General features: G+C 48.9%; 2 protein-coding genes across 8 annotated transcripts in view; one reads left to right on the forward strand and one right to left on the reverse strand.

Moving 5' to 3' along the window:
* The window catches only part of Elmod3 (ELMO domain containing 3), a 34,620-nt gene extending 22,801 nt beyond the window's left edge, over positions 1–11,819 (reverse strand). The window contains exons 1-5 of one of the 7 annotated variants that reach the window (XM_037203822.1): positions 11,439–11,819; positions 10,005–10,133; positions 7,203–7,493; positions 1,619–1,693; positions 571–640 (exon numbers count right to left, since the gene is read on the reverse strand). In XM_037203822.1, coding sequence (XP_037059717.1) covers positions 571–640; positions 1,619–1,693; positions 7,203–7,256 — 199 coding nt within the window. In that variant the 5' untranslated portion in view covers positions 7,257–7,493; positions 10,005–10,133; positions 11,439–11,819. The other 6 variants (XM_028855165.2, XM_028855161.2, XM_037203823.1 and 3 more) reach the window with 6 other exon arrangements.
* Positions 11,008–21,661, forward strand: Retsat (retinol saturase). The gene is made up of 11 exons (XM_028855159.2): positions 11,008–11,311; positions 14,077–14,259; positions 14,591–14,832; positions 15,772–15,973; positions 16,766–16,963; positions 18,609–18,728; positions 19,726–19,864; positions 20,149–20,258; positions 20,342–20,508; positions 20,639–20,798; positions 21,048–21,661. The coding sequence occupies exons 1-11, from the start codon at positions 11,143–11,145 to the stop codon at positions 21,185–21,187; spliced, it is 1,830 nt and encodes a 609-aa protein (XP_028710992.1). The 5' UTR covers positions 11,008–11,142; the 3' UTR covers positions 21,188–21,661.
* Positions 21,662–22,077: the final 416 nt, after the last annotated feature.

The following is a 22,077-nucleotide window of genomic DNA, read 5'->3' on the forward strand; positions in this document are numbered from 1 at the left end:
ATGGAAATCAGCCAAGAGCATTACTTTTGTTGGAAGAGGTGTATCGAGAAAGGGTTTCTCTGTGTAACAGTCATAGCTGTCCTGGAACTTGTTTTGTAGACCAGGCTGGCCAAGAGCTCACAGAGATCTGTCTGCCTCTGCCTCCTGAGTGCTGGCATTAAAGGCATGCCCCACCATGCCTGGCCCCACACTGCATCATTTCAGACTGTCCTTGAGGATGAGCGTTGTTTACATTTCCACTGCTGGGTGGGGAGATGGCTCAGTGCCTCCAAGGCGGGTGACCTGAATTCATCCCTGGAATCCAAATGGTGGAAAAAGGGAACCGACTCCCTCAAGTCATCCTTGGGCCCACATCACCCCCCCATAAGCAAATAAATGTAATTTAAATGTTTTTCACTGTAAACAGACATTATTACATGACTTGCCCAGAAGTACACAGCAAACCACTACCAAATAAACTGGCTCCTAACCCAGCGTCGCTTCTAATTTTTGTTGGGGAATGACAAATACAAAATTCTGCAGCTCTGACCTGGGTCCCACTCAAACCCTAAGGGCCCTCAGAGTTCTTACCACCTGGCTGCCATCCATTGGTTTCTGTGGTCAGGGCCTGGAGAAAGCCATGGTTCTTCAGCTCTGAGATCTGTAGAGGCAGGTGACCTTTCGAGTGAGGGTAGCCTCTCTGTCTCCCCACACACAACTCTTCCCACCCACTGTGTGTAAAATACCCTGGAAATTAGGGGCTGGAAAAATACAGTCTGCTCTGATGGGCTGATTAAAAATGTGTGTGGATGTGTGGCACACTCACGTAGGCCACAAGTCAATCTTGGGTGTTGTTTCTCAGGAGACTTCCCCTTTGCTTTTTGTAACAGGGTCTCTCTAGTACCTGGGGCTCCCTGCTTTGGCTAGACTAGCTGGCCAGTGAACCCCAAGATCCTCCTGCCTCTGCCTCCATGGCACTAGGATCAGGAGCACAAGCCACCATGCCTGGCCTTGATGTGCATCCTGGGGATCAAGCCCAGGTCCTCATGTGGGCAAGACAACCACTTTACAGACTATTTCCTCGATCCTAATTGTGTGTGTGTACACTCACTCACGTGAGCAAATGCTGGGGATTGAACGCAGAGCCTAGTGCATGCTAAGCACTCATTCTACACCGAGCTACACCCCAGTCCCAAATTCAACCCTGTTTTTGTTCAAGACAGAGTATAGCTATGTAGTACAGGCAGGCCTTGAACTCTTGTCTTCCTGCCTCAGACTCTCAAATGCTGGGACTTACAGGCCTACACCACCTCCTCCAGTCTAAAAGTTATTCTTAAAGTGAAGCTCCCGGAAGACCTTGACTGTGAAGTTGCAGGTCTTTAACGCGGGACAAAGGACTGCCCTTGTTGAGTGATAAATAGACACAAATGCCCACAATCCTCTGAGACTGTGGTGTGCCCTTGGCATCCCTAGTGCACTCTATGCTCACCCTCTGGGTGGTAGGAGCTTATCAGGCAGACTTGTGTGGCGGGTGTGTGCTTTCCCAGATGTGAACCCCTGGAGTCTCTGCCCTCCGGTGTCCCCAGCACCCTAAAGCTTATGTTGGCAGGAGAGGCGCTGAAGAGGGGGTGATACGTACAGGAATTCCTCTGAAAGCCATGAGTGCACCGTTGTCCGGGTACAATGAAGAGTGCCCAGCAGAGACACTTTCCACCTGCAAGACAGACAGACAGACAGACAGACCAGGGTCAACTTCCTGCAGCAATCTCCCTCAGACCACAGTTTAAATTTCTCGTCTTTTCCTAGAATCACAGAGAAATGAACTTAGAGAAATCAGACACAATACTATAAAGACAAACCACTAGGCATGATGGTGTCCTTGGGAGGCAGAGGTAGGAGGATCAAGATATCTGAGGCCAGCCTGGGCTACAGAAGAGCCTATCTCAACCCTCAACTCCCACAGAGTGGGTGGTGGTGCAGGCTTTTCCTTGAGACACTGGGATTATATGATCTTAAAATAAGCACGTAGCTAGCTGGTACAGCACTGTGTAGCATGAATAGACTAGGGTACCACCACAAGAGAAAGGAAGGGAGGATAGAAGGTAGAAGAAGGGAGGGAAAAACTATAAAGGGATTACTTAATGTTATTAAAGAAATCACTTTATGTATATATACGTATATATGCTTGTATATATGTATGTATGGGGGACACTGTGCCACGGTATGCGTGTGCGAGTCAGAGGACAATTTGTAGGGGTCAGGTCTCTCCTTCTACCATGTGAGTCTGGGGAACTGAACTCAGTTCATTAGGCTTGGCCGCAAGCACCTTTACTGCTGAGCCATCTCACCAGCCCCTGAGAAATCTTATGTTGGTTTCTCTATTGTTATAAGTCTTGGGACTTTTGTCGGCGAAGTTCATTTAGGCACTTTGCCCAGCCCTTTCATTCAGCAAACCTTTCCCCTAATAGTGTTTAAAAAAACAAAAACAAAAAACAACAAAACAGCTAGGTGGTGGTGGCGGCGGTGGTGGTGGCAGCGGCAGCGCACGCCTTTAATCCCAGCACTTGAGAGGCAGAGACAGGCAGATCTCTGAGTTCGAGGCCAGCCTAGTCTACAGAGTGAGTTCCAGGACAGCCAGGGCCACACAGAGAAACCCTGTCTCGAAAAACCAAAAAATAAATAAATAAAAAGAAAGCAAGCAAGCACATGACAGGGAGGGAGAGTCAGTTTTCTCTAAATGTGGGGCCTGGAAGGTCCCAGTGCCCAGGGGTTCCCTCCACACCCACAAGCACCTAAGCAGAACAAACCTGACTTGAGGTTTGTTTTTTTTAAATTAAGGGGAGGTCATTAATTTGGGAGGGGTTGGAGTGGCTCTGGGGAGAGTTAGGGGCAGAAGTAGGGGGCAAATAGGATCAAATGTATATATTGTATACATATACACAATTCTTTTTTTTTTTTTCCCCGAGACAGGGTTTCTCTGTGTAATTTTGGTGCCTGTCCTGGATCTCGCTCTGTAGCCCAGGCTGGCCTCGAACTCACAGAGATCTGCCTGGCTCTGCCTCCCGAGTGCTGGGATTAAAGGTGTGCGCCATCACCTCGTCAAAATTCTTAAAGAATTAATAAAAATAAATTTTAAAACATACACGGAGACTTTGTCTCAAACCAACCACTCAACCATATTCACAAACCAAACAAATAAAACAAGCCGACAGTGGTAGTACAGCCTTGCAATCCCAGCACACAGGAGGTGGAGGCAGGAGGATGTCGCTTTGGAGACTAGCCTAGGCTACAAAACAAGACTAGAGTGCGTGTGTACACACACACACACACACACACACACACACACACACACACTGCAAAACTAAACCCAGTAGAAAATGCATGATTTACACAAGAGGAACTATTAGTTTGAATAATCTGAAGTGTGAGGTGTGTGTATGCGCACAGTCAGAACCCAACCTAAAGCATCTGTCCTCACCTCCCACCTTGCTTTGAAGCAGGGTCTCTTCTTCCCTGCTGGTGTGCCAGGCTAGCCGGACCCTTGAGGGGATTCCACATCTACCTCCCATCTCTCCATTGGGGTCACAGGCACAGGCCCACCACATCTGGTTCCAGGGGTTCCGGGGGTCCCAATTCACATCCTCATGCCGCACACCAGGTGTCTTACCCACCGAGCCATCTCCCGGGCTCAAAAGCACATTATTTTCACATTTTATCTTGCTTTTAGTGTGTGTGTGTGTGTGTGTGTGTGTGTGTGTGTGTGTGTGTGTGTGTCTTTCTATGTATCTGAGAGTCTGCCATGTGTAGGCAGGTCCTCGGTGAGGCCAGGAGAGGGCTCAGATCCTTCGGTTACGAGCCCTCTGACCTGGGTGCTGGGAATTGAACCCAGGCCCTCTGAAGTGCAGTAAGTACTCTCAACTGCTGAGCCATCCCTCCAGCCCCAAGCATCTTTAAAAACACACAGATGGAAGACTATTCTTGGTTGTCAACTTGACCACATCTGGAATTAACTACAATCTAAGATGCTAGCTACACCTGAGGGCGTTTTCTTGACTGGATCATCTGAAGGGGGAAGACCCACTAAATCTGACCCACACCTGCTGCTGGCAGCCTACATCAAGGACAGGAAGAAGGAAGCTTGGGCTTCGCCCGCCCGCTGGCCCTTGCCCTGGTTGGCAAGTCCACCCCTTCACTGACATTTGACCCACTTTCTCGGGATTCTGGTGTAGACTGAAGTCCCGCTGAGACATCCAGCCTCAGGGACTAAACAACTGCTGGATTCTTGGACTTTCTGTTAGACTGGCAGGTACATATGAATAAATGGTGTATGAATTATTCTGAGATAATGTTTCAGTTGTTAGGTTATCAAAGGTCAAAAAAAGTGATTAATTTTTTTTTTTTTTTTGACTAGAGGGTCAAGGGTTACAATTCACCAGATGCAAGCGTATCTAACCTTTTGACCTCGCAACAGATACTGTCATCTATAAAATTCACACTCAAGAACCACACAATCAAGTTATAAAAAAGAGAAAATTTCAAGAAAAATGTTCTAATGCTGTAAATGTCTTCTTAAAGAATGTAGGGTTGCTGGGCAGTAGTGGCACACACCTTTAATCCCAGCACTCGGGAGGCAGAGGCAGGCGGAGCTTTGTGAGTTCGAGGCCAGCCTGGTCTACAGTGCAAGCTCCAGGACAGGCTCCAAAGTTACACAGAGAAACTCTGTCTTGAAAAAGCAAAACAAAACAAAAAACCCAAAACAAAAAACCCACAAAAGTACAGCTGGGTAGTCGTGGCACATGCCTTTTACCCCAGCACTCAGGAGGCAGAGGCAGAGGCAGGTGGACTCTATGAGTTTGAAGCCAGCCTGCTCTACAGAATGAGTTCGAAGACAGCTGAGGCTACCCAGAGAAACCCTTTCTTGAAAAATTGTGTGTATGAGTATGAGTGTTCTGCCTGCATGTACGCCTGTGCACATCACACATCCCTGGTACCTGTAGAGGCCAGAAGGCATCAGGTCCCCTGGAACTGGAACTGCAGATGGTTACAACCCATCATCATGTGGTACAGGCACTGAATCTGGAGCCTCTGCAAGGGCAGCCAGTGCTCTTAACCACTGAGCCATCTCCCCAGCCCCTTATTTTATTTTTGAGACAGGATCTGATTACGCTGCTCTGGCTGGCATGGAACTTAATTAGTAGCTCAGGCTGGCCCTCCAACTCACAGAGATCCCCCTGACTCTGCCTCCCAAGTGCTGGGACTCAAGGTCTCTATTTTTATTGTTTAAAATTAAGTGTGTGCATCTGTACGAGTGCATGTCATGTGTATGGAGCTGCCTGCCAAAGCCGGACAGGACACCGATCCCCTGGAGCTGTAGGTATAGGTGGCTAGGAGCTACCTGACGTGGGTCCTCTGGAGGAGTAGCGAGTGTTGTTCCCCACGGAGCCATCTCTCTAAGCCTGCTCTTTAAGTCTTAGGACGCCCCTGCATGTAACCCAAGTCTCCCTGCAAAAGGCTCCAGAAGACCTTCTCTTGTACATCTTTGATGTTTTTTTCCACAACCATCAACCTAGTACAAGACACAAAATCCGTCTATAATTTTTTATTGAAATTCTCTCTCAATATTTGGTGATTCCTGGTGTTATATATATATATATAAAAAAAACAGATTCACTTCATTCTTCCCTGTCTACATTTCAGCCCCTTCCAGAGACTTCCCTTTGGAAGAACAGTCTGTCCTCTTCTGAGAATGAGGAGATCTCCCTGGAGAGCTCAGCAAATGCTTTGTCTCTATTCTGGCCCCTGAACCTCATTTTCTGGCCAGCAAGTCAGAGGGGGAGGTTCAGAAAGTAGGTGAGCGGCCAGGCTCACATGGACACACACTGTGACTGTGTGGATCCAGGAGGCCCGAGGGGGTCAGTTTATGCTTATGTTTCTGTCAACTTGACACAAAACAGGTGTCATCGGGGAAAGAGGCCTCCCCTGAGAAAATGCTTCTGTCGTACTGGCCTTTGGACAAGTTGTTTTTGTTGCTGCTTTGAGACAGGTCTCACTTTGTATCCCCGGCTGGTCTGGAAGTCACTATGCAGACCCAGGTGACTTTGAACTCACAGAGATCGGCCTGTCTCTGCCTCCTGAGTGCTGGGATTAAACGTGTGTGCCACTCTGCCTGACTGGTATTTTCTTGACTAACAACTGATGCGGGAGGGCCCAGCCACTGTGGGCGGTGCCATGCCTGGTCAGGTGGTCCTGGGAGGTATGAGAAATTGGGCTGAATGCGAGCCTGAGGAGCAAGTCAGTGAGCAGTGTTCCTCCACGGTTCTGTTCCTGCCCCCAGGTTTCTTCCCTGACTTCCCTCAAGGATGGGCTGTAAGATGAAATAAAGCTTTCCTCCCCAAGTTGCTTTTGGTCATGGTGTTTATCACAGCAATAAAAAAAAACAAAAACAAACAAACAAAAAAAAAAAAACAACTAAGTAAGGGGGCTGAATAGAGGGCTCAGCAATTAACAGCACCGACTGCTTTTCCAGAGGACTCAGGTTCAGTTCCCAGCACCCACATGATAGCTCACAACTGTCTGTAATTCTAAGATCTGACACACAGACATTCATGCAGGCAAAACACCAATGCACATAAAACAAACAAACAAACAAATAAACAAATAAAAGCTAAGTAAGACAGTCAGCCAAAGCCAATGATCGACAGGGAAGAAAATAGTAAGTTAACTGATATGAGTCCAAGCACTAGTGATTTCTTAGGGAATTTCAGACACCATCCACCTCCCCCAACCCAGGCAAAAGGAAACAAGGTTCTCTGAGTCACCCAGAAAACAAGCTACCACCTACAGGTGGACAGAATCTTCTGTTTTTCAGACAGGGTCTCTCTAGCCCAGGATGACCTTGAACTCAGATGTAGCTGAGGATGACCTAGAATTCCTGATCCTTTTGTCTCTACCTCCCGAGTGTTAAGTTCACAGCTGTCCCCCAGGATGGCTTAGCGTCTTCTGTCTCTGCCTGCCTGCCTGTCTGTCTGATCCAGGGAATGGAACTATAGCTGTGGGCACACTAGGCAAGTGCTGTCCTGCCGAACTTACACCTTCAGCCCACTCTCTCCTAGAACGAAGATATATGATCATTTTCCCTAAGTATTTCTAAAACCCCACATTCTCTGGCTCATGAACAGTAGAGCGCCCAAACAGCACCTTCTTTTCCAAGTAGGAGTACTCACCTGTCCATCTCGGAATTCGCTCTCCGTCCCGAAAGAGCAAGGTTTTTCATTCATGACCCCAGATCACTGGTTCCGATGAGCCTTGTCCTCGGGCTCTGGAAGGGTTTGATTCGATGGTCTGAGGTCCAAAGCTACCAGGAGAGCCGCAGGCCCAAGTGCTCTCTCTATCTTCGCCTTCCTTTTTGGCAGTCATTCAGGCTACAAGTAAGAAAACAGTCCCTTTGTGCCATCACCAAGGTGCAGGATTCTGTGAGTCTTGAAAGGAGCCCCTGGGGACCGTGAAGCCTCACTCTGGAAAAACAGAGATGGGGGGAGGGTGGGGGAAGAAAAAAACTGGCTTCATCAGTTACGCCTCTATTCGAGGGGGAAAGGACTTTAAAAATCTTCCATCAACTGTGAATCTATTCTAAATAAACAAGATGCTTAGCCAGATGTCTACTGTTTACTGCCCACACCACAGGATCGGATGGGCCATACAGGGTACTGGGGAGCAGGGGTGGACTGTCAGTGTCTATTCTAAGTAGTGGGGTCTGTTTCTGGCCACGATGTCACTGAGACCTAGCTGGCTTATAGGGGTGAGGCTAAGTGGTGGTTGCACTTTACTGAAGAGCTCTGGCTTTGTTCAGATCTTAGACACAGGTGGAGCTCTGAGGCTTATGATGCTGAACCTGCTTCCTAGAGTGATAGAAAAACTCAAAATGCATGATATCCTAAACTTGCCAAACCAAAATGGTCAACTCTCTGTGTGTGAGTCTGTGTGTGTGTGTGTGTGTGTGTGTAGTTGTGGCGCTGGGGATCAAATTTAGGTCTTCATACATGTTAGGGGAATGTTCTACCACTGAGTTACATCTCCAGCTCAACTTATGTGTGTGCACACATGCACGGTCCTGTGTGTGTAGGTGTACATCTGTTTGTGTGAGAGTTAAGAGGACAACCTCAGCTGTTGTTCCTCAGGGTCCTGTCACCTTAGTTTTTTGAGACAGGATCTCTCATTTGCCTGGAACCCAATAAGCAGGCTGGGCTCGCTGGCCAATGAGCTTTAGAGATCTGCCCGTCTCCACTGTTCTAATGCTTGGATTACAAGTATGTGCTCCCACACTACCACACCCAATTAAAAAGATATTATTTTTATTCATGTGGATGTGTGTGTGTGTGTGTGTGTCTGCCATGTATGCACAGTTGTCCTGTACATGTATGTTAGATCCCCTGGAGCTGGAGTTACAGATCGTTGTAAGCTGCCATGTAGGTGCTGAGAGCCAAATCCTGTTCCTCTGCAAGGGCAACAAATGTTCTTAACTGATGAGCCCTCCCCACCTCTGAGATAGGGATATAGATATACAGAACAGGATAGAGATGTAGTTCAGTCTGGCCTCATACTTGCTATGTAGCTGAGGCCTGCTTCTGCTTCTCAAGGGCTGGGACAAAACGCTGTGGAAAAGCTCAGGACTCTAGCCCTACTCTCTTGTCTGCCTCAGGACTAGGGCGGGGCAAAGATCATATCTTAATCATGAGGGAACCAGACATCATGGATGCCTACCACATCAGATGTTTGTGTCAAGCAGAGATAGTCTTCTTCTCATGGACAAGAGTTTCCAAGATCTTAGTGGCAGGGATTGATGTGTGGGGCTCAAGATAAAAACAAGAGGCCTGGGATATAGATCAGAAGTAAAGCTATTATTGCTTATCATGTGTGAGGTCCTGGGTCCAACTCCCAACACTGAAGAAAAGAAAAGAAAAGAAAAGAAAAGAAAAGAAAAGAAAAGAAAAGAAAAGAAAAGGAAAGAAAAGAAAAGAGAAAGCAAGCAGGAAAAAGAAGATCAGAGATCATTCTCAATATGGATATGGTAGTGTATGCCCCTGGAGGCAGAGGCAGGAGGATCACTGTAAGTTTGAGGGCAGCCTGATCTACCTAGAGTTCCAGGCCAGCTGAGGCTACATAGCAAGGACTTTGTCTCAATGAAAAACAAAATAAGGGCAGGTGAAGTGTCTCAGTGGGTAGAGAGCTTGCCAGCAAGTTTGGTGACCTGGGTTCAATCCCCAGAGGGACCCACCTGGTAGAAGAAGAGAACCAAGTTGTCTTCCGACCTCCACACACGCACCATGGCACACGGCATTCCACTCACCCCCGACTACATAAAATTAATACAGAACCAGACAAGGGACTGGGGAGACCGCTCCGTGGGTGACAGAGCTTGCTTCAGGGGAAGGACCCGAGTTTGGCTCCCTAGCATTATGGGGGATGAAGATAAAATGACTGCCGTTGCTGGGCCTCGTTCCAGCAGAGCCCCAACTTCAAAGGTTGAAGGCATAGCACAGGGCACCTGGCAGTCCTCCTCTGGTCTTCCTGTCTCTGCATGGGCACGCACACTCACACCCACACACCGAAGAGTCAGGTGGAAAGGCTGGCATTGGCGTGCAGTGGCAGGACACTAGGTTCCACTCTTAATACGGAGGGAAAGAAAATGTGGGTGGGGGGTTTTCACACAATTGACAAATCACACCTCTCACAGGCTCAAAGGGCTAAGGCAGGATCTCCAGAGTCAGCGCTCGCTCGACTGGGGGAATATGATCTATATTCTCCAAGGAATGGCTGTCAGTAACACACTGGGATCATTGTCAACTTTTGGGCTGGACACCTGACTCTCTGTGATCTAGGAAGGATGTGGTAATCCTTTACCTGTAGCACCCCAGGAACTAGCTCTCTCTCTCTCTGGAACCTCAGCATCTACCTCTCTTTTCCTTTCCTCCCATCTTGCCCCTGGATGACAGCCAGCACGGGATGAAACACACACATCAGCTAACCTGGCGGAGTAACAGGTAGGTAGGGCAGCGGCAGTCTCAGGAAGGCTTTCCTCTTACTGTGTGGGAAACAAACCAAGTAGCACAGAAGCATGACTTGCTTTACACAGTTGACTGGAGCCCTGCTGGGATCTGTAAAAGGGACAAAATACTCAAAGTTATGAAGTCACTCTTCCTGATAGTTGGTATTTGAGGAAATGAACTTCCTATAAAAAACAATCAGTCTCAAGTCAAGTACTTATTTCAGACCTACTTTCTTCAAAGGGCAACGTTAAGAGGGTAGGATATCTAGACTGTCCGCTGGAGCTAACCTAAAGAGGTGATTTAGAAGCTGGTTTATCCTTAAAAGGAAATGCACACATAGGTATGATGATCCTTGACGGTCTTTCTTGAGGCTTCTTCCTAGGTGGCTCTGTACTTTGAGGCTCCTAGAGAGTGACTGAGATTAGGGGATCCAGCTAGGGGCAACTTCAGGGACCAGTGTTCGTTCGGCTGCCAGCCCTGGGGCAGTGACAGACAGAATCAGGAGAGCGCCTGCGCAGTTCTCAACAGGGGTCTTAATTCATCAATAAAACCCAAACAGGCGGAGGCTGTGGGGACTTGAGGACAGAAACTTTCTCATTGCTTGTAAGGGGAAAGTGGAGGAAAGCAATGAATTGCCTCCGAGGTTTCAGCGAATCCATCGCAGAACTGGCACCAGGACCCAGGTCTTCTCTGCCTCCCAGGCGGGATCTCTCTCAGACTTGCAACTTTTAGCCTTGTGTGTCCCCGCGGCGACCATTTCCATCCCACATCGTCCCCTTCACCCTCATCTCCCTCACCCCAGCCAAGGCTCACCGGACGCGTCCCCAGCGTTCCGGTAGAGATCCCACATCCCCTTCGGGGCCTCATCGCGCAGGCGCAAAGCGCCTCCTGTCCCGTGCTAGAACTACATTTCCCAGCAGGCAATGGAAATCTCGTGCCTCAAACGTCATATGAAGGGCCAGGATGGACAAACTTCATCCGTTTTGCGAGGGCATTGGTCAAAGTTCCTGGACCCTCCTTTGGTGTTCTTCCAACAACAAACTAGTGGGGCGGAGCTTCAGTCATAAAAACCGAGCTCGGACGGAAAGGACGCATTCTTCCGAGCCCAGGAAGCGAGATGTGGGTCGCCGTAGTGCTGCTGGCCGCGCTGCTGCTGGCGGTCCTCCTCAGAGTTTACGTGGGTCTCTTCGGCGGAAGCTCCCCGAACCCCTTCGCCCAGGATGTCAAGCGGCCACCTGAACCCCTGGTGACCGACAAGGAGGCCAGGAAGAAGGTTCTCAAACAAGGTCAGCTGGAGGGACTGTTGTGGGTTCCAGGACTGCTCTCTGGCCTTCTGCTCATGCAGGGCACGGACCTCCGTCTGCCCATTAGAAAAAAAAAAAAAAAAAAAAAAAAAGTATTGGGAAAACTCACTTGCACACGGAGGCTCCACATCTCAGTGTTCTTTGCTCCTGAAGGTTTGGGTGCAGGCATTAATTACCCTTGCCACGCCAAGATGTTGGCATAACCTAGTCCCAGCTCGTCCGGTTGGAATCTGTTCCGCTAACAGCTCACACAAAATAAGACACCTTTCCCCTACTTGGTTCTAGAACCAACTTTTTCCTATGCTCCTGTGTAAGCTCGGGGGTATTGGAGAGCAGCACAGAAAATTTTCCCAGCAAGCGGTTTGACAGGAAAAGTGTAGTAGTCTCAGTTAATAGGATTGAAACTTGACTATAAAACTTCAGAGTTTCACTACTGCTTCGGGATAAGAATCTTACTCTCCAGTCAACCAGCCAGCGATGGTGGCGCACGCCTTTAATCCTAGCACTCGGGAGGCAGAGGCAGGCGGATCTCTGTGAGTTCGAGGCCAGTTGTGGTCTACAATGCGAGATGCAGGAAAGGCTCAAAGCTACACAGAGAAACCCTGTCTCGAAACCCGCCCCTCAAAAAAAAAAAAAAAAAAAAAAAAAAAAAAAAAAAAAAAGAAGGAAAAGAAAAAAGAAACAAAAAACAAACCACGTGTAGAGTTGCTTTCAAACTCACTACGAAGCCCAGGGTCAGGCTCAGAGCAGTCATTTGGCTTTTGCCTACAGGATAGTGGGATCACAAGCATGCATCAACATGCCTGGCCATCAAGGTTTTAAGGAAATGTTGGAGCTGGGAAAAGTGGTATAACTTTTTAATTCCAGCCTGGACTATACAGTGAGACCTGTCTCTACAAACACCAAAACAACCAAAACCCTCAAATGTAAAACCTTAAAAAAACAAACAAGGATCTCTTGTTTGACCTCCAGGGGCCTTTTGCTTGTAAATTTAAGCCTAGGCCAGCCTCAACTCACTACTGGGGACTGACCTTGAACTCCTGGTCCTTGTGTGTCTACTTCCTAAGGCATACCACACCCAGTTATTTTATTGTTACTGTTTGTGTATTTGGGGAGGGGTGAAGATCTTATACTTGTATTCCAGGCTACCTTAGAACTTGTTATGTTGGCCAAGCGTACCTCAAACTCACAGTGATTCTCTTGCCATCAGCAAGATTACAGACAGTGGGATTACAGATATAAACAAACCACCATGGCTTGAGCAGTGATTTTTTTTTTTTTTTTTGAGACAGTGTCTCTCTGTAGTCCTGGCTGCCTTGGAACTTGCTATATAGACCAGGCTGGCCTTGAATTCACTGAGATTCTTCTTCCTCTGCCTCCTGTGTGCTAAGTCTAAAGCTGTGAGCCCCTATACCTGGCCTTGGGTAGTGATTTTTTTTTTTAAACACTGAGAAGACTTTTTTATTTTTAAAAGTTTATTTAATTTATCATGGTGGTGGCAGTGCATATCTTTAATTCCAGCACTTGGGAGGCAGAGGCAGGCGGATCTCTGCCAGCCTGGTCTACAGAGTGAGTTCGAGGACAGCCAAGGCTACACAGAGAATCCCTGTCTCGAAAAAGCCAAAAACATTTTTTTAAAATTTTATTTTATGAACATTGGTGTGAAGGTGTTGGATCCCCTGGAACTAGAGTTACAGACAGTTTTGAGTTGCAATGTGGGTGCTGGGAATTGAACCCCAGTCTTCTGGAAGAGCATCAGTTGCTTTTAATGGCTGAGCCATCTATTCAGCCTGACTTTTTTCTCTTTCTTTTTTTTTTTAATTTTTTTTTGCAATTGTAATGGGGCAGTGATTTTTAATGAACAGGTTTTGCTGGACATAGTGGCACATTCCTGTAATCCCAGTGCTGAGGAGAAGAGGCAGGTGGATTTCTACAATAGGGAGTTCCAGGCCAATTAGGACTAATTGTGAAACCCTGTCTCCAAAAAACCCGAATCAAGGAAAGTAAATAAATGGGGGAAATGAAAGAAGAGAACAGGAGAAGACGACAAAAACCAAGTCTTGTGTTGGGTGTGCGTCCCAGTTTGGTTCTCTTAGGTGTCCTGCCACACCAGCCGTCCTCCTTTTGTGGCTGGTGCCGTGTGGCTTCTCAGAATAACAGCTCTGAGCAGCCCTGCCTGCTCCACCTCCACTGGCATTCATAGACCTTGCCTCTTCCAAAGAAACTCAGTTCCCTGAGCCACCACCACCAACACACACACACACACACACACACACACACACACACACACACACACACGTCGTTTTCTTTCTGGTTTTGTTCTACAGTAGTTAGCTGACTTCTACTTTCTTTGAAAGTTATGAAAATCCCCAAGTACATAGTACGGGTTAAGACCCAGCTCATCACTGTTTATTTTGCCTGCCGGGTCCTGTGTATTCTCTGATAAAGTGTTTTGAGACATCTTAATCAAGAATTCTGTGCTGAACTGCCCTAGATGGGTCTGTCCTGTTTTGAGACTGTGTCTAATGAGCCCAGGCTGACCTCCAGTTCCGCTGTATAACTAAGGATGACCTTGAACTCCTAATCCACCTTCCAAGTGCTGGGATCACAGGAGTGCACCACCATGCCCAGCTTGCCTTAGAGATTTCTTACACAGTGCAAGCTAGAGAAGTCCCCTCCAGCTTCTCTGACACCTCTGCTTTCCTGTTCTCATTTGAGAAGCCCACTCTGTCTCCTCCCTTCTACAGCGTTCTCAGTCAATCGAGTACCAGAGAAGCTGGATGCCGTGGTGATTGGCAGTGGCATTGGGGGGCTGGCCTCAGCTGCGATTCTGGCCAAAGCTGGCAAAAGAGTCCTTGTACTGGAGCAACATAGCAAGGCAGGAGGCTGCTGCCATACCTTCGGGAAAAATGGCCTTGAATTTGACACTGGTAAGGCTTATTTGGAAAAGGGTTGGGATCATGGCTCTGTCTTTCGAAGGCTAGGAATGGGCACTGTGGAGTGATATGGGGCACACACAATAGGGTAATATGGGGGCACCTCTATGTTTTGGATGTCCCAGCTTCTTTCTGGGCATCTCCATTTCTGTCTGGCCTGGCAAGCACTGGGTGGTATATGTTCTGGCACATTCCTATAGAAAGGGTGGGCAGCCCTCTCTGGGCATGAACTTGGCCAGGCAGGGAAACCTCTTCCTTACTGGGCACATTTCCAGGGCCCGATCCCCTTATCTCTGTGCCTCCTTTTCTTTCCACCTCCCCACAGGAATCCATTATATTGGAAAAATGCAGGAAGGCAACATTGGCCGTTTTATCTTGGACCAGATCACTGAAGGGCAGCTGGACTGGGTCCCCATGGACTCCCCTTTTGACATTATGATACTAGAAGGGCCTGGTGGCCGAAAGGAGTTTCCCATGTACACTGGGAGGAAAGAATACATCCAGGGCCTTAAGGAGAAGTTCCCCAAGGAAGAAGCTGTCATTGACAAGTACATGGAGCTAGTCAAGGTAGCGTGCGCCATGATCAGCATCCCCAGTTTATTTCCAACAAGACTGACTTTTTCATTGGTGAAGTAACTGGTTGGGAGGGACTGAGTTGGGGAGGCAGGTAGGACTAGTCATGTCTGTCTTGAATCTAGTGTACACTTGTATACGCCTGCACCCTGCCAGACTAGACTCTTCAGCTGCTACCCTCACTCTGACCTCTAGATGGTACCCCTGGGAAGTCAGGCTTTGAGGGAGTCTTGAGATGAACCAGACTCTTTGTTTTGTGATTTTTGAGACAGATTCTCACAATGTAGCCCTGACTGGCCTGGAACTTAGAGAGATCCCCCTGCCTCTGCTGGGTGTATGCTATCAATCACACATGGACCAGGGTGTTTGAAAGGAATTTGAGGGCTGGAAATGGCTCATGCTTATTAGCGTGTACAGAACTCTGAAGTAGATCCCAAGCACCCCTTAAACTGGGCCTGGTGATGTATCCTGTAATCCTAGTACTCAGGAGGCAGAAGCAGGAGGATTAGGAGTTCAAGGTCACTGGGATATATGTGGGTCTCCATATGAAAAACCATTTTTTTTTTCTTTTTTTTGACCAAGAAATGGAAGAGCAAATATAGTCTCATTTTAGTGTGAAGAATGAGAAAAATTTAGGGTCCATTTATTTGCTGTTACTGTTTTATGGTGCGGGAGACAGTCTTGCTATGTAGTCCTGGCTTGGGTGTCAGTGTGTGGCTCTGGTTGCCCTTGAACTCATGGCAGCCCTCCTGCCTTAGCGTCTCAGCTGTTGGGATCACAAGCCTGAGCCACCATGCCTGCCCAGCTTAAATTTTTTTAGGTCCAGAAATTCAGACACGAGTAAGTGTTGCTGGGCCTGCAGTCAGTGCTGGCTGTTGGCGTGGTGCCTGGGCTCCAGCGGTTCGAAGACTCACTCTGCCCGTTCTTCCCCAGGTGGTGTCCCGCGGAGTCTTCCACGCCATCCTGCTGAAGTACCTCCCGTTGTCCTTGACCCAGCTCCTCTACAAGCTTGGGCTGCTGACTCGATTCTCCCCATTCTGCCGAGCATCGACCCAGAGCCTGGCCGAGGTCCTGCAGCAGCTCGGGGCTTCCCCCGAGCTCCGGGCTGTTCTCAGCTACATCTTCCCCACGTACGGTGGGTGGCTACTGGCCCAGGCTCTTCTAAGCTGCTGCCCTCCCAACGTTTGGTCTTTCTTTCCCATCTGCCTAGCTGACAAGCCAGGGTAGACTAAGGTCTGCTGGAGTTTGAAGATAAGGGCTGAGAAGTCTGACCCCTGCTGGACTCTGGTAGAAATTCTTTTTTCTTCTACTTTCTAGATTTTTCTTCTCCCTTTTCTTTTTTCTTTTTGTCTTCTGGGCAAGCTTTGCATTCTTGTAGTCAAGAATGCCCTTAAATTCCTGATCCTTCTGCCTCCACCTTGCTAGTGCTAGGATTTTAGGTATTTGCCACTATGCCTGGTTTATGTGGTGCTGGAGATCAAATCAGACCTTCCTGCATGCATCCTGCTAATTGAGCTACATCCCCAGTACATTTTCTCCCCCACATCCCTCACTCCTCTGAGACAGGTTCGGACTTGGTTCAGGCTGGTCTGGAACTCTCCGTAGCCGAGTCTGGCTTTGATCCTTCCTTCCGTTTTAGCTTTTGAGTGTTGAGATTGTAGGCATGTACTGTCACACTGCTCCAGGGCGATTTTTCTCTTTAGCCAACAGTGTTAGTGACTTCCTTGGTCTTGGCAGGGTAGTGGTTTTCAGGGAGTATTATTTATATTTCCAATAAACTTGCTATTTTCCCTGGGCCTTCGGGAGCATTTGGATCCTAGATTGGACTCATGTGACCCTTCACAGGAAGCCCTGTTTCTTCCTGCATGGCGCCAAGTGACTGCTTTTGCCTGCTCACCTTTTCTTTCCTTCTTCCTTCCTTCTGTAGGAGTAACCCCCAGCCACACGACCTTTTCCTTGCATGCTCTGCTGGTTGACCACTACCTACAAGGGGCATATTACCCCCGAGGAGGTTCCAGTGAGATCGCCTTCCATATCATCCCCGTGATTCAGCGGGCCGGGGGTGCAGTCCTCACCCATGCCACTGTACAGAGTGTGCTGCTGGACTCTGATGGGCGAGCCTGTGGTAAGAGAGCTGCACTGAGCCGGGGGGGGGGGGGGTCCGTGCTGTGGGCCAGGGTGAAGGAGACTTGGGGTCTCCCTATAGATGAGCCAGCCTGTTCATGCAGGCTAAGAGGCTGGAGTCTAGGCTGCTGAGATAGCTCAGTGGATAATGTCCCAGCCACTAGACCTGATGACCTCAGTTTGATTCCTACAGTCCACATGTTGGAAGGAGGGAACTGACCCTGTAACCTGTCCTCTGAGCTCATGTGGACTGCAGCACCTCACCCCCACACAAAATAAAAGAAGAAAAATACAATTTTTACAAAAGATCAGGTTTGGCATAATGGTTATATGAGAAGGGCCAGAGATAACGCTGGACACACAGGCCACAGCAGATCACAGAAACTGTGGTGTTTCCTGAAGGTTGAGTCATCTGGGGAGGATTGTGGACATAGAACTTGGCAGCAGTGAAGGAGGGCCTGGGACTCCTTAGAACCAGTGTTCTTGGACGGCAAGGCATGATAAGCAAGTCCATAGGGGTGGGCAGGAAGAGCTGGAGAAGGCAAGCACAGACGCAGCTGAGCCAAGGCCCGCTTTGCTGAGGAACTTCCAGGGCTGAGAAAGTAGGGTCTGCCCTAGGAGACATCTGGATAGTGTGCCTATAGACAGAACTCATCTTTTTTTTTTTTTTTTTTTTTGGTTTTTCGAGACAGGGTTTCTCTGTGTAGCTTTGCGCCTTTCCTGGAACTCACTTGGTAGCCCAGGCTGGCCTCGAACTCACAGAGATCCGCCTGGCTCTGCCTCCCGAGTGCTGGGATTAAAGGCGTGCGCCACCACCGCCCGGCAGAACTCATCTTTTGAGGCAGGGTCTCATGTGGTCCAGGCTAGCCTCGGATTCACTAGCTAGCTGAGGCTGTCCTTAGAACTCCTGATTGTCCTGCTTCTACCTCCTAAATGCTAGGATTACAGGCATATGTCACCATGCCATGGCTACAACTGTAGCCTTGAGAGAAATGTATTTGAGGCTTTCCTGGATTTTATTTGTTTTGTGGGGTAGGGGTGCACTGGACCTAGGTTCTCACACATGCTAGATAAGGGCTATACCACTGAGCTACATCCCCAGCCCTTAAGTGTTTTTCCATCGGCACAGAGGCTACGCTTGAATCTGCTGCTGTTTTAGCCAGCAAACGTGTCTCCGCAGTTACTGGCCCTCTTCTCTGGCAGCATCCAAATACAGCGTTTACCTAAGTCTGTATCCTTCTACTTACCAGTGAGACTCGGGGGTCAAAGGCTGGGGTAAGCTCAGAGAGGTTGAGGAGCAGCTAGCCGACCTTCTCTCTTTGCTGGCATCTCCACAAAAGAGAACATTCTTCTGCTCTGCCAAAACAAAAGAACCCACGCTACACTAAGCCCCTCCTCCTACTTCCCCTGCCTTTATCCTCTTACAGACACCCTGTGACTCTCTGTGATGACTTTCTGTCAGCTAGTGGCTAACTCAGCCTCCTGACCCAAGGTTGATTTTATTTAATTAATGCAGACGCAAACTCGGGCCTCACAGTATGATCCCACAATATACATCCCGCCACACTTAAGAGAGATCTGGAGAAGGGTATAGGCCCTTTTCTTCTTGAACTCCCAGCAGCTCAGCCAACTTCTGGTGCCTGCAGGTGTCAGCGTGAAGAAGGGACACGAGCTGGTGAACATCCACTGCCCAATTGTTATCTCCAGTGCAGGACTGTTCAACACCTACCAGCACTTACTGCCGGAGAGTGTCCACGGTCTTCCAGGTAAGAGGCTGGTCTTCCCAACTGACATTTCATCTGTGGAGCTTATAACTCAGCCTGGGTTATAACTCTTCTTGGGCACTCCTCTGACTGTCTATCTCTGGTCTGTGTTACCAGCACCATAACATTTACATTTGGGGGACCCAGGACCACACAGGGGAAGAGGCCCTTCACAGAGGCAACGGCAGAACTCTGAGGGCCCTGTTCTGTCAGATGCAAATGTCTGGACTCTGTACTTCAGGCTGAGAAACCAAAGCCTGTATATTTGCCTTCCTTTGCCTGAGAAACTGGGACTTGAACAGAAAGGGACTCACTTAAAGGGCGGAAGGGGGCTGGGGATGAAATTCAGTTGAGGAGAGTGCTTGCCTAGCATGCATCAAGCCCTGGGTTTGATCCCCATAACCAGGCAAGACAGCAGTGGTGGATTTGGCACCCTGAAGGTAGAGGCAGGAAGATAGGAAATTCAAGGTCATCCTTGGCTCCATGAGACCCTGCCTCAACAAACAAAACAAGGGCCACTGAGATGGTTCAAAGGGTAAAAAAGTATTTGCTGCTAAGTCTGGTAATTTGAGTTAGATCCTCAGAGTGGAAGAAGATAACCAAGTTGTCTACTGACTTCACCCTGCATATCCAGACATGCACTTAACCATGCACACCTACAATTTAAAAAAAAAAAAAAGAAAAAGAAAAATCTAAACATCTAAAGAAGAGGATGGAGACAGCCTGATTGTCCAGAGGTGCTGTGAGTTAGCTGTGCTGGGAGCCAGCACCTATGTCTAAAGGTGCACAGAGCAGAGGTGGAAAGAGTCTGAGGCTGTTTGACATGGTCAGGAAGAGACAGAGAGCAGGGCCCTGGAGAAATAGCTGTACAAATGGCAAGGTCTCTACCCTAGCCGGCAAGCTGCAGATCAGAAAAGGGAACATCCGGAGGCTGTCCTGGCAGGGTGTAGCGGTCTGGCCACAGCTCCTGCAGTGCAGTCCTCACTGGCTCTCTCTCCAGATGTGAAGAAGCAGCTGGCAACGGTACGGCCCGGCATGAGCATGTTCTCGGTTTTCGTCTGCCTGAGAGGCACCAAGGAGGACTTGAAGCTTCCGTCCACCAACTACTACATTTATTTTGACACAGACATGGACAAAGCGTAAGCTGGGAGGGGTTGGGGAAGACTGAGGGCACTGGACCTTAACCACAGGACCCCGCTTCCACCCTTGACCCGGTTCTAGGTAGAAACAGGATGTGTTGAGGGAGGAGGTGCACAGTCCCCGTGTACTCTCCTAGGAAGGCTTTTTATCCCAAAGCTGCGTCTGTTTCACCCAGTCGGGAGTTCCTGGAAGTGAACCATCTTTTGGGTGGTGCTGGCTTTGGGCAGGGGTGGGGTAGGGCGGTGGCCTAGAGATTGGCAGTCACACACCCCCTCATTCACAGGATGCAACGCTATGTCTCTATGCCCAAGGAAAAGGCTCCAGAACACATTCCCCTTATTTTCATTGCCTTCCCATCAAGCAAGGACCCAACCTGGGAGGACCGATTCCCAGGTAGGACTCTAGGTCCCGGGGGAGTTGGGTGTGGGGCAAAGGAGGGCCAGGCTGCAGTAACATGGCCTTCCTTATACCTGCAGACCGGTCCACAATGACTATGCTGGTACCCATGGCCTTTGAGTGGTTTGAAGAGTGGCAGGAAGAGCCAAAGGGCAAGCGGGGTGATGACTATGAGACACTCAAAAGTGCCTTCCTGGAAGCCTCTATGTCCGTGGTCATGAAACTGTTCCCACATCTGGAGGGCAAGGTAGGGCTGACATACAGGGTGCTTTGTCTTTTCTTGGGTTCAGGGATAAAGCCTGAGGTAACAAGTCTCAAGGAAGGGGCAGCCCTTGCAATTCCCTTGCTCACTCTGCCCGGCCCTTTTGCCTCCTTAGGTGGAGAGTGTGACTGGAGGATCCCCACTGACCAACCAGTATTATCTGGCTGCTCCCCGGGGTGCCGTCTATGGGGCTGACCACGACCTGGCTCGTCTGCATCCTCGTGCGATGGCTTCCCTACGAGCCCAAACCCCCATCCCCAACCTCTACCTGACAGGTACAGTGCCTCACTTTGCTAGAATCTGGGCTTCCCGGGCACAGTCTTCTGTCCCCATCCTCAGGGCTCCTTGTCCCTCCCCTTCAGCTCCCATGCCAGGAGCTGGGCTGCCTTGGCTGACTACAGTCCTGGGGTCGAGCTGAAGCTGTTTCTCTGTGGGCGGCCTTGATGTGGAGGGATGAACACAAGGACCCTTGCTCTATCCTCATATGGGTAGACATTTCATGGGTCACCGTTTTTGCCTTCTAGGCCAAGATATCTTCACCTGTGGGCTGATGGGGGCCCTACAAGGGGCCGTGCTGTGCAGCAGCGCCATCCTGAAGCGGAACTTGTACTCAGATCTGTGGGCTCTTGGCTCAAAGGTCCGGGCACAGAAGAAGAAGAAGTAGTCCACTCGGAGCTAAGCCAGAGCAATGGCCCCTTCCCCAGCGCCTTTCCCATGGCCTCCTCCTGCACCGCTTCCTTGTGCACACCCAAACCTCTTTGTTTCTGTAACTGCTGTAAAAAAAAAAGGAGTTCTTCACCTTTGCACCCTGCACTTCTACTTAAGGCCTAGTGTGGGCTGCATAAAATACATCCCTGCTTGACCCTGTAAACACACCTAACATTACTACAAGTTTGACTGTAATGTCTAACTACTAACTTTCCTTTCTTTATATCCTAGTAGTTGGTAATACTATCATTCAAGGATTAGCAAATTGCATTACACTGTTAAATGAACTGTGTAGGTACAATATCTTGCACAAGATTAGAAATACATGTACAGCATTTTCTAACAAAATCAATCTCAAACTTGTATAACTATATATAATTTCTATGCAATATACAGAAATCCAATCCCAAATAAAATACCTAAAAAACTAGCAGCTCTTCTCCTCTGCACCTTGTATTTCTACTTAAGGCCTAGTGTGGGCTGCACTGTCTCACGATGAAGAATGCCCCCACGCCTTCCGCACACAACACTGAGCAAGGGTCAGGCTCCCAGGACCCCTGAGGGTGTTGGCTATTGGGAGTAGGTTGGTCCAGTCCTCCCTGAAGTTTTTTGCTCCTACCCTAGTGTTGTGCAGCTGTCTGTCCTGTCAATGGGAAGGATGACTAGCGTGGGTCTGGGTGGCAACTCTCTCAAAGTGAGCCAAGAAACTCTCAGCCTTAAGCTTCATCCTCTGATAGAAGCAGGCTGAAGGAGCGTTCCAATCAAAGACATACCAAAAGACACCACTGCACCAACAAAATGAGATTTTGACTAGAGAATGGCCAGCCTGGTAGGGAGGGGACAAGA

This window comes from Peromyscus leucopus, chromosome 3 (genome assembly GCF_004664715.2).
Source record: "Peromyscus leucopus breed LL Stock chromosome 3, UCI_PerLeu_2.1, whole genome shotgun sequence".
In the NCBI taxonomy this organism is placed as follows: Eukaryota; Metazoa; Chordata; class Mammalia; order Rodentia; family Cricetidae; genus Peromyscus; species Peromyscus leucopus.

Bases quoted from the DNA above. Each gene is read 5' to 3' on its own strand.
- Retsat (XM_028855159.2), top strand. From the start codon at position 11,143: ATGTGGGTCGCCGTAGTGCTGCTGGCCGCGCTGCTGCTGGCGGTCCTC. The intron at 14,260-14,590 runs GTAAGGCTTATT...ACCTCCCCACAG, and splicing joins TGGCCTTGAATTTGACACTG to GAATCCATTATATTGGAAAA. The intron at 14,833-15,771 runs GTAGCGTGCGCC...GTTCTTCCCCAG, and splicing joins AGTACATGGAGCTAGTCAAG to GTGGTGTCCCGCGGAGTCTT.